Here is a 12,136-nt window from a genome sequence, read left to right as displayed (position 1 = left end):
TACAGTGTTGGAAAAAAGTTGTAGAATTGAAGGAGAGTAAATTAAAAATAGAGCAATAAAACATGCTGACTTACTGGTAATGATAAAGTGAATCCACCTGGGTTCTGTTTGGGAAGGTTATGGATAATCTTAACTTTTGAGAAAGTATGCTAAAAGCAGAAGAGTTGACTTAACGTTGCAGCCTTAACATGGGGCTGGCCTCAATCTTGGAATCCTCCTGCCTTAGCCTCCCAGAGTACTGGGATTATAAGAGTGCACTACTATACCTATCCCATTAAGGCAGTTTTGGTTTTTTTGTTTTTGTTTTTGTTTTTGTTTTTTGTTTTTAAGCTAGTCTGTACAATGAAAAGCTTCACTTCTTGATTTAATTAACTTTTTTTTTTTTTTTTTTTGGGGGGGGTACCAGGGCTCGAACTTGAGTCCTTGTGCTTGTGAAGCACGCACCGGAACCACTGAGCTTAAATCCCTGACCCTAATTAACACTATTTTTAATAATTAACTTACTTTTACTGAATAGAAAGTGTTAAATTTTAACTCGATATAAGGTTTAGTTAAAATGTATGGGATTCTTTAAAGTATTTTTATAATGTTCTTATACTGTATATATTCTTACTCTTTTTTTTTTTTTTTTTTTTTTCTCCCTCGTACCGGGGATTGAACTCACGTTCTTGCACTTGCAAGTCAGGGAGCAGAACCACTGAGCTAAATCCTCAGCTTATTCTTACTAACTCTTATCTTTGTTGCCTATTCTGAATTAATGGGAATTTGCAAAATTTGGAGATTTATTTGGAGGGGTAGTCCTAGTGCCCTTTAGGGTCTTCATCATTTCTTGACAGGGTATCACTAGGCCTCTAGAATTATTTTGGAATGATGTGTTTTTAAGTATTTGTACTTTTATCATCCCTCCAGGTTAGAATACCACTGAGGACCAAATAATTGCATTTTCTGGGACCTATTATTAGCCCCATATCACTATAAAGGAAAGCTTTTCAAACAAAATAAACTGCACTGGGTCTTTAAGTCCTACAGTGTAAGGGGCAAGCTTAGGGTTAGGATATCCATATCAACTAAGAGTACCAATCAAAAGCACAAAAGTCCCTCCCTTAGTAAACTGCTGTAAAAATTAACATATGCAGACCCATATGTAGCACAGGCGAGTAGATAGTCCCTGCTACTGTTTGTTTGAGCCCAAGATTTTGATGCCAGCCAGGGAACACAGCAAGACTTCATCTCAGAAAGAATAAAAAAAGCAGTCCAGGTGGTGCATGCCTGCAATCCCAGTACTCTATGAGGCTAAGGCAGGGGAATTGTGAGTTCAAACCTAGCTTGGGTGATTTAGTGACACCCTGTCTCAAGGGGAAGTGGGGTAGGTCCTAGCATTTGTGAACACTCTGGGTTTAATTCCTGATACTGGGGGAAATGGCCATCAAGAAATCAAACAGGGCCGGGGATTTAGCTCAGTGGTTCTGTTGCCTGCCTCACAAGCACAAGGACCGGAGTTCGATCCCTGGTACCAAAAAAAAAAAAAAAAAAAAAAAAAAAAAAAAATCAAATAATGGGAGGCTGTGGGGGAAAAGGAATCCTTCTGTGTTGTTGGGAATGTAAACTAGTACAACCACTCTGGAAAACAGTATGGATACTCTTCAAAAAAGTAAAAATATGGCTGGGCGTCGTGGTGCATGCCTGTAATCCCAGCACTTGAGCGGCTGAGGCAGGAGAATCGCTGTGAGTTGGAGACCAGTCTGGCCTACATAGTGAGTTCCAGTCTCAACTACATAGTGAGACCCTGTCTAAAAAAAAAAAAAAGTAAAAATACATTCCGGGCATGGACGTGCACACCTGTAATCCCTTCTGAGGCAGGAGGATCACTGAGAGTTTGAGGACAGCCTGAACTGCCTAGTGAGACTCTGTCTCAAAAAAAAATCCATTTGACCCAACTTTAAAAAAAAAAAAAGGGAGTTCTCAGTATATGGACAGAAAAATACAGATATAGGGCAGCAAAGCCACAGACCTCAGAAAGCCTATTAAGCCACTGAGTCTATTCCAGAAACTTAACTGAAACAGCTGTACTGGAAACAGGCTTCAGTAGTGACAGCTAGATGTTTATGTCAAAGAATTACTAGTAATTTCCCAAAAAGCCAAGTTTGCAGTTGTGAGGGTCTGAAAATTGGATCATCAAATGTGGATCCAAGCTGCTGCTATGTAGGCTTCTGTTCCTGCCCAGCTTGTCCCCATGCTGATGTACAGTGCATGTAGATCTCTGGAATCCTAGCCTTCCCTTTCTCCTGTAACCCAGAGAGAGAGTGGGTTGTCTGAACTTCATCCTGCCCAAGACCTGAATACATGGAAATGTAGGTGACACATGTTGGTCAAATGGTTGTCAGCAAGTGGCATTGAGGTGTCTAATAGCATGCAGGGCTGGGTGTTTCCTTTGTGGGACTAGCAAGAATGAGGGCAGTGATAGAACACTTCCCTAGCGTTTGGGAAGTCCAGGTTCACTCTTCAGTACAGCAAAATTGTATTCGGGGAGTGATATCCAGAGCATGGAGCATTCTGATGGGCAGAGGAGACTGGTGGAATTGGGAGAAAGCCAGTTCCCAAGCTTCCTGTACCTTAGTTAGAGTCAGGAGGGCAAAGTTCTTTGACCTTAGATTATGCCTCATTTGTTTGACTTGATCATGATAGAACTGCTAATAGATTGCTGCACAGACATTTCTAAAATGTTTCTGGTTTCTAGTGGGAATTAGAAACAGGCATCCGTGTAGTTGATGGAAAACTGCTATATTTTATTGAGTATTCTTGGTGTTGACTGGAATGTGTTATTTCTGAAAGCTTTTTTCTTTTCTGGAAAAACATGATGGTTCTGGATCATGGACTGGAAGCTACATGAACCTGAGTAGGTAGGTGAAGCAAGCAGACAGTATGAAAGAAGATAACTTGGGAGGAGCTCAGCCTGCTTCTTGGTTCCTCCTCAGTGTCCAGATTTGAGGCAATCCCAAAGTGTCTGCCAAGAGAGGGCGTGTGTGTGTGTGTGTGTGTGTGTGTGTGTAGTCAACGAGATAGGTCTGACAGAAAGTGACCCTGAAGGGAAGGGCGTGGACTGAGACAAGGACAAATGTCCAATCTGTAGGCAGAATGGTTTAAAGCTTTCCCTTCTGCTGGCGCCTTCTGAAGTCAGCCACGGGAACCCTTAGGGGCTGGCCCCGAGTTCTCCTGTTGCGGTGGTGGAGGGAGGGAGATGGGGCGGGCCAGGCTTCCTTCCTGGCAGTGCCTCCTCCAATGACAAGGAGAAGAGCTGAAGCTGAACACACCCCCTCCCGGCGCTGCAGCAGAACGGCCGGGCCCTCTGCCTGGCTAGCTCGCTCGAGCTCAGCTCCCCCTCCTGCCATCTTCCGTTGCAAAGCATTTCTGGGAGCTGCATGTGGGTGACGCAGCAGCATTGTTCACAGGCACAGGAAGCCACGGCTGAGCTGAAGGGCTCGAGAAGGAGTGTAGATCGCTGCAGGCTGCTCTCTGGATACCCTAAAGGGTTAGAGCCGACTGCCCTACCTTATGTGCTCTGGGAGATTTCTGAATTTTCAAGTAAATCGGGATTTTCCTAGAGGCTGAAAACCTAACTCCTTCCGCACAACTTCCAACACAGAAAACAAAACAAAGACGGTGGGGAAACTTCACCCAAGAGCCTCGGCAGCTCCAGAGCGACGAGAAACGCAAGGTCAGGCTGGCAAACGCATTCTGCTTTGGGGTGTGTATTACTGTAGAGACTTTGTCTCAGCAAAGAGGCAGAAGAGCTTTCTGACAGGCGAGTCCAGGACAATGCTTGTGTTACTTGGTATTGCTTGAGCCATCATTGTATTTGTTCCCTCACTGGTGGGATATGCTTTGGAACTGGGTTGCTTTGCTTTTGAGAACGCTTTTTCCTGCTGCCTAGATGCTTCAGTTCTCTCTTCCTCTGATCTGTGGGGTGTGGGCCTGTATTTGAATGTTCTCCTAAATGCCTGGAGCCTAGATAGGCATCAGCCTTTCCGTACTCCACCTCCGCTCCCCTATCCCAAGCCCCCTCTAGTGAGGGGTGGTGGCTTCTTTATATGGTTCTTGTAGGGCCTCAGCTGGACTCTGCCTTTTTTGATGAAAGCAGGGCGTGCTTCGTTGAACGGCCCCAGCGAAATAAGGCTTGGAAGGAAATCTGCATTTCCCTCCACACCCACACATACCCCTGTAACAGAGCCATGTATGTGTGAACAGCTGCCCCCAACACACACACCACCTACAGTTTCACCGCCTACCCTTCCCTGTGGCACCCACAAAAGTCTTAAGGTAGAATTAGACTGCTTTTGGTGAACAGTTAAGTTCCTTTTCTACTCTTTTAAACAATCACAGATCTTTCTATGCAGTTTTTTTTTTTTTTTTTTTCTTTTGCTGAAAGTGGAAAGTCCCAGTTTGTGGACAGCTCAGTTCTCTCCGGCAAAGGAAATGGGCAGAGTCCTACTCTTTAGCAGTGTGAAGTGGGGGAGGGGAGCAGCGCACTCTCTAGTGCACATTTTGAATGGACCCATATTTTTCACCTTGGAAAGATTAGAAACCCTGACCAGAGCCTTGTCCCACGTGGCACCACACCCCACCTCTTCACCCCTATGCAGTGTAGTGCTAACAGGAGGCTCCAGAATAGGATGCCATAGCAACTTGAAGTAAATAAAACTTTGCAGATCAGTTTGAAGGAAGGTGTGAGGCATCTAGAAACTTGGTAGAGGACTGTGTTCATAGGGGAGTTTCTTGGGATGTTGCAGGGTTTTTTTGAGGCCTACTCTGGGATTTGGAACATGATCCTTAAAAATAAAAATAACTAAAAGTCGTGATTATGAAAATGATTATTAAAGAAGGCCTGGGCATGCTGACCTGTCTAGGTCAAAGTTTAGTCTGCTGAAATAGTTCCTATCCTGTACACATAAGCCAAGTGTAACTTGTCCCCCAGATTTGCATTCTTTTGCTGTGGCGTTGCTTTAGGGCCTGTGAGGTCAGAGGAAGGAGACTTTCATTCTGCTAGAAGGTTTGGGCTTCATAAATTTCTGTCGAAATAATGAAAGATTTGTTTCAAAATTATGATGATTAACTTGAGTGGCAGTTACTTTCTGTAGCATTGTTCCTAAGTCACTCAAATTTGTTTAGTTTTTAAAGCCATAAGTATTGCTTCCAAGACTAAGACTGTACTGCTCCATTATTAGGAATAAAGGCAAATAGCTGACTCTGTGTGGGGGGGGGGATTGATTTTGTAAGCAGCTGTAGTAAAACAGAATTCTGTGTCAAATCAGAACATTAAAGTTCTAGTGCTGGGAGTGTAGCTCAGTGGTAGAGCACTTGCCTGGCACATGTGAAGCTCTGGGTTCAATCCTCAGCACTACAAGAAACAAACAAAAGGTCTGCTACTCATCTTATTCAGCATTATTAGCCAGTCACTTTGATGCACTGTTGCTCCCATCTGCAAAATGAAGGCAACACTTGAAGAGACAATATAAAGTTTTACTGTAATATATAGAACTACATAAGTAATACTTTGTTGCCGCATGAGCTAGTTGCTTTAGTGTAAATGTTAGCCTGAGTACACAAGAAAAGAGTTGGGTGCAAAGGTAAGTTTGAAGTCTTGATATAACTATAATAGTTGTGAGTTTTCTCTTTCATCTTTGATTTCCTCGTTTTTAAATATAAAGACAGTTGCCAACCTGTTCTTTCCTTTGGTGCTTTTGAGGGCACTGAGACTAAGTGATTGGCTGCTTCTGGGAGTAATTGGCGCTGTGCTTATCACATCTTGCTTTTTCCTTCTCTGTCATCCTACCCTTAGATTTTGCTGGAAGAGCTTGCCAGTAGTGATCCCAAGTTAGCCCTTACTGGAGTCCCTATAGTACAGTGGCCAAAAAGGGATAAGGTAAGAAACTCTTTTCTGCTTGATCTTCAAACTGCTTAAGCTTTGTGCTAGCTGGTCATTACCATTCCAGGAAGAAAAGAACAACTATACAGCTTTTGGTACTTTAATACAAACTGACAGAAAATCACTACTCAGTTTTGTCCTAACTCCTAGGTCCGGGTAATTGCCTGTCTTTGGAGGTAACTATCTTTAGAAGTGATTATCTTAACAGAATTCTCATACTGCAATGTGTCACTTTAGGTTCAGATGCAGAGTTGTGCATTTGTGACCAAAATGATCAGTTCCTATGCTTTTGACCCAGTGACTCAGTTAACTTCACAAATATTTTTTAAAGTAGTTAAAATAAGTTCATATATATTTAAAAGATGAGAGTTTTCTTTACTATAATGGGACCCTACTGAGGATTCCCCTTAATTGGGACTTTTCAGTATAGAATTGAAAAGAGAAGAAAAGAATTACCATCTGCTAATTGTCAGTTATGAATCTTCATGTTTCCTATGAATTTTTAGCACATTGTCCTTTCATGGTTAATGATAGCATTCTGATCCTAGACATTAATTTAGTAGGTGAATTAGGCCATTCTTTGGTGTTTACTAGCTGGCACTGGCAAAGCCATTACATTCCATGGGTGGTTAACCAGAGTAGGACCACTTACCCGTTCTTCATAGGTGGCAGAGTCCCATTTAGCCACATAGGACTGCCTCAGAACAGTTCAGTGATTTCTGGTTGTTTAGTATTTTGTGTCAGAAGAGTCTTTTAATACCTGGTAGGAAATTGAAGAAGTAGAAAATATCCTTGTCCTTGAAAAGGTCACTAGCTAGGTAAATGCAAATGCTGAAATTATAAACATACCTGAGCAATTTATTCCATACTTACATGTTAATTGGAGTATCTGCTATGTACCAGCTTGTTTGCTGGGATTCAGAGTGGTAAAGAAATGAACAAGACTAGTTTGACCCTTGAGTAATCTGCTGTCCTACTTAATTTGGAGAATATTCTGAGTAGTCAGTATAAGGAAATACTAGAGGGCCCCTGGGATGACTTGTGTATATGACACTTACCCAGAAATCTTCAGGGATGGACAAATCTTGTAGTTCTGCAAAATGAAAAGGATGTGGCTGAAATAGTAGACTGAAGGACTAGGATAGGAACTGGCAAATTTTTCTGTGAAGATTGAGATGGTAAATATTTTAGATTTGGTATGCCACTCAACCATGGCTTCTCAGTTCTACCATTACAATATAAATGCAGCCATACACAATACATAAATGAGCATGGTTATGTTCTAGTAAAATTTATTTATAAAAACAGCCAGTGAGCAGATTTGCCCACAAGACATAGTGTTTGCAGAGTTTTGAGCTAGGTATACTGCCATGTAATCTTCTACCTTCTGCAGTTTTAAGGCAATTTGATAGGGTTGACCTCACTGCTTTCTTTTTCCAGCTTAAATTCCCCACCCGGCCAAAGGTGCGGGTTCCAGCCATCCCTATCACAAAGCCTCACACTATGAAGCCAGCTCCACGGCTAACACCTGTGAGGCCCGCAGCTGCCTCTCCCATTGTGTCAGGTGCCAGGCGAAGACGAGTGCGCTGTCGGAAATGCAAAGCCTGTGTGCAAGGAGAGTGCGGTGTTTGCCACTACTGCAGGGACATGAAGAAGTTTGGAGGACCTGGACGTATGAAACAGTCCTGTGTCCTCCGACAGTGCTTGGCAGTGAGTGATCTGCTGGGTAGAAATGTCGGGGGAGGGGTGTGGGTGTCAGAGGGAGCCTGGAATACAAGTGGAATTGAACCAGAGACTGCAGAGCTGAGAAGTTATGCTTTTTTTTAACTTTCTTCATTTTGTCCTTCTCTCTCTGGATTCATCAAGAAAGTGTCTAATTCAAAAACAAACAAGTAGCCGGGTGTGGTGGCGCACGCCTGTAATCCCAGCACTCGGGAGGCTGAGGCAGGAGGATTGCTGTGAGTTCGAGACCAGCCTGAGCTACATAGTGAGTTCCAGGTCAGTCTCAACTACATAATGAGATCCTGTCTCAAAACAAAACAAAACAAAAAGTATCTAGTTCTAAAAACATTCTAAACTTTTGGCCTTACTCATCTAATTTTCAAACAGGAGACTAGCATTTGAAGGACAAGCCACTTACTTTCCATCCCTTCTTTAAGTGGACTAGAAGGACTTGTGAGCCTAAGAACAAGCCAACTCAAAGTGAACATGTTTCTTTTGGTTTCTGGTTCTCAAGCAGTTTGAGTCCTCTCATCCTCCTTTGGTTTCTACCAAATCCCCATCTTCTCTCTAACTTATCTCAGTGCTCCCCACATATTTAGTAGAAAATTATAAGAACCAAATCTCCTGTCTTTAAAGAGAAGCTGAAATGATAAAAGATTTAAATCTATTCTCTTAGTTTCTGTCTTTGTCCTTTTGTAGCCCAGACTGCCTCACTCAGTCACGTGTTCCCTCTGTGGAGAGGTGGATCAGAATGAAGAGACACAAGACTTTGAGAAGAAACTTATGGAATGCTGTATCTGCAATGAGATTGTTCATCCTGGCTGTCTTCAGGTGAGGAGAGTCTCAGATGCTAGATCAGTAGAAGGGTGGGATACTTGTCACAGAAGACTGCCATCATCCCTACAGTGGACCCTCAGCTTCATAGTAACATAGTGGATGGTCTTAACATTTAGCATTCAAGGAGTCCTCAATCTGTATCAGGTTTAGTGCACAGCTGAACTTTTAAAAAGTAGTAAGGAATAGCATGGTGTCATACACCTATAATCCTAGCACTTGAGAGGCTGAGGAAGGAGGATTGCTGTGAATTCTACACTATATAGTGAGATTCTGTCTCAAAAAACCACACACACACATACACCAGTGGGCTGGGGATTTAGCTTAGCGGCACCACACCTGCTTCGCAACTATAAGGTCCTGAGTTCTATCCCTGTTACCCCCCAATACACACACACACACACACCCAAAAAAAGTAGTAAGGAAGGGCCTGGGCATGGTAGCCTATAATCCCAGCTCTCAGGAGGCTGAGACAGAGTTAGAGACCAGCCTGGGGGCTATGTAGTGAGTTCAGTGCAAGACCCTATCTCAAAAAAAAAAAGTAGTAAAGAAGTGCAGCCCTCAAACTCAAAGATGGAATAGCCAGGGCAGAACTACTATTTTACATGCACTTTCTTTTTAATCTTCAAGATTAAAAGTCACATGGGTGACTGGATATGATGGTGTATGCTTATAATCTCAATTATTCCAGAGTGTGAAGATCATTTGAACCCACAGGTTTAAGACCAGCTTGAGCAGGGCCAGGGATTTGGCTCAGAGGTTCCTCTGCCTGCCTCACAAGTGCAAGGGCCCGAGTTCGATCCCCAGTACCAAAAAAACAGCTTGAACAACATAGCAAGAGCCTATCTATTAAATAAATAAATAATGAATCAGTCAGTGCTGGGGTTTGGTTTTGGGGGTTTTTTTTGGAGGTGGGGGCCTTTCCAGAAAGTGTCAGCTGTTTATGACTATCAACTGACAATGATAATAGATAAGGTCAACTGTGAGAAGTAGCCTAACTTTATAAAAAGTGTGGCTCTTAAAATTGATGAGTATTATCTCCATGGTGGTAATGGTTAATACAAAGTATTTAAGCAAATGCTACTTTTCTAACCACTTTACATAATACACAATTGATTTAGCTGAGTGTGATGGCAAACATGCCTGTAATCCCAACACTCAGGCAGGATTGCTAGGAGTTGAAGACCAGCCTGGGCTACATAGTGAAACCTCTCAAAAAAAAAGAGAGATTTAATCCTTACAGCCCTGTAAGATACACATGGTTTCGGGCCGGGATTTAGCTCAGTGGTTTCACCGCCTGCCTTGCAAGCGCAAGGTCCCGAGTTCAAGCCCCAGTACCCCCCCAAAAAAAGATACACATGGTTTTTATCCCCATTTCACAGTCACTAGATTATTAGTCTCTGAACCCAAACAGTCATAATGATTCAGCTCCCCAAGATCAGGCCTAGCGAAATTGGCAAGATATTATCTGGAGAGGAGACCCAAATTGATGCAGATTCTTTTAAAAAGGTGGGGGTGGGGCTTAAGTTGGAATCTCAGTTTATAGTTCGGGCTGCCCTCAAACTCAGTGATCCTCCTGCCTCTGCCTCCTGAGTGTTGCTATTACAGGCATGTGCCACCATACCAAACCTTGAAAGACTTCCTGGAGCCTGCATTTGACAAGTAACCAGGAATGAGGATGGCTAGTTTCCCACCCTGGGAGTAGGTATTAGTGTCATCTGAAACCAAGTAGCTCTCCCATTTTTCCTCCCCAGGGGACCGGTGTGTTTAGAAGTAAGTAACTCTAGCTTCTTCTACCTGTTAGTGTGTAATGAAGGCAGAAGAGACTGACTCATTTTAATTGTCTCTGTCTGCCTATAGATGGATGGAGAGGGTTTGCTTAATGAGGAATTGCCAAATTGCTGGGAGTGTCCAAAGTGTTACCAAGAGGACAGCTCGGAGAAAGCTCAGGTAAAGGAACCACACCGACTTCTTTTGTGACAGGAAATGAAGCTTTCAGCTTGGGAAATTGCTGTACATTTGCCTTTGCAACACTGTTCACAGGGTTTCTTTGATTCAAGGAGATTGCATTTGTTTGATTTGATTTTTCCTTTGGTTACTTGTTGAGTTTTTAGTATGGGTTTTTTGTTTATTTGTTGTTTTATTTTGGTTTGGTTTTGTATTTTGTATTCCTAAATATTGTACCACTTGGGATCCTCAAATTCCTGAGGTCTTGTTATATTCTGTGGCACTGAAAGGGAGGAACCACAGCTGGGCTGTTGAGGGAAATAAGGTATATAGGCTTTCTCCCAAGGAATGTAACTAGAGGGGAGGCAATGGCCTAGGGTTACCCTTAAATACTGGAGTTTCCAGTTAAGCAGGTTCACATTTTTTAGTGAGTTTTTTTGGTGGTTGGTTTTTTTGTTTGTTTGTTTGTTTTTTGTACTGGGGATTGGAACTCGGAACCTTGTGCTTGCCAGGCAGGCAGGTTCACATTTTTTGTCATCTTCATCTCTGTGGCCTCAGAAGGATCTGCCTACCCTGTGTGCCCAGGTGTATCATTCAAAGGCAGCCCCTGCCCTAGAGAGAATGGGAACCAGCTCCGTGACGTTGGCTAGGGCAGCTGAGATTGCTGGCCTATTGGTTGGTTGCCAGTAATGATAATGTCTAAAAGGGCTGTGGTTCTTTAGGTTGGCGAGCCAAGACCTGCAAAGGGCATATACAGGAGGAAGCAGCAGGCCTCATGTCAGTCTTCCGTGAACCCCCCCATTAGACTAGGGAAGGGGGCATAAGGGAATTTCCTTAGCTTCTGTGTAGTTCTTCCATTTGGACACTGGGGTAGTTGAAGTTACAATTTTAAATGTCTTTGAGGGCAAAGGTTTTAGGAGTTGACTAGTGTTAAAGTTCTTAATCCAAATTCCTTGAACTAGTGACATTTACATTTGTCCTAACTGGTGGTGTTGAAGGTTGGCACCTCTGATACAGCAGGTGTGTTGACGATACTGTTTTAGTTACTTTCTAATTCTGTATGTTGTAAAAGCCAACATCTAGAAGAGGGTCATTCCCTCCCAACCACATGATCAAAGAATGTGAGAAGAAAGAGGAACATAGCCCAAGACTATTGCTAAGGGACATAAAGTATCTCCTTAGGGAAAATCTGAATAGGCTTCTTCTTGGCAGTGTTGACCAGGCTTTGTCACAGTGTAGTCAGTGTGGGTTTCAGGAAAGGACAAGTGTCTGGTGAGCACATATGCCACAGGATGAGGTGTGGGCCTTGTGAGGAGTTCCTCACTGTAATTTTAAGCAGATCCCTTGGCAGTGGTGAAATTTCTCACCAAGTTTCTCATTCTGCTTTCTCTCTCACATGAGCGGGAAGTAGAAGCTATAGCTGGGAAAGTGAGGCAGAAATGTCGGAGAGCTAAAAGTCTAAAAGTTGGTGGCTTTTGCTGCGTTTGGCCCCTACTTCATCATCTAAGTGTTAGGTGGACTATTTTTTTTCCACCCCTAATAAAATCACTTGAATGAAAGAGTTGAATGAGAGACGGGATTTAAAATGGTTGAATTATGCAGAGGTAGAATTTAAACAATTATTTTTCCCAGGGAATTATCCAGGAGTTGGGGCAAGAAATGGATAAGAATCAAGCAGTCTAGATTTGGATTTCAGTCCTCTGGTACTTG

The 12,136-nt window shown here is 42.9% G+C and overlaps 1 protein-coding gene across 4 annotated transcripts in view; it reads left to right on the top strand.

The window, feature by feature from the left end:
* Positions 1 to 12,136, top strand: part of Kdm2a (lysine demethylase 2A) — a 113,569-nt gene that overhangs the window by 93,494 nt on the left and 7,939 nt on the right. For all 4 annotated transcript variants that reach the window (XM_010635832.3, XM_010635833.3, XM_033756738.1 and 1 more), the window contains 4 exons: positions 5,837 to 5,920; positions 7,364 to 7,633; positions 8,345 to 8,476; positions 10,340 to 10,429. In XM_010635832.3, the coding sequence (XP_010634134.1) occupies positions 5,837 to 5,920; positions 7,364 to 7,633; positions 8,345 to 8,476; positions 10,340 to 10,429 (576 nt within the window). The remainder of the gene's footprint in view (positions 1 to 5,836; positions 5,921 to 7,363; positions 7,634 to 8,344; positions 8,477 to 10,339; positions 10,430 to 12,136) is intronic.

The sequence above is a fragment of the Fukomys damarensis genome, unplaced genomic scaffold (genome assembly GCF_012274545.1).
Source record: "Fukomys damarensis isolate Sample0158 unplaced genomic scaffold, DMR_v1.0_HiC HiC_scaffold_27, whole genome shotgun sequence".
Classification (NCBI taxonomy): Eukaryota; Metazoa; Chordata; class Mammalia; order Rodentia; family Bathyergidae; genus Fukomys; species Fukomys damarensis.
The sequence above is the reverse complement of the archived record's forward strand: the minus strand, read 5'-3'. Positions and strand labels throughout refer to the sequence as shown.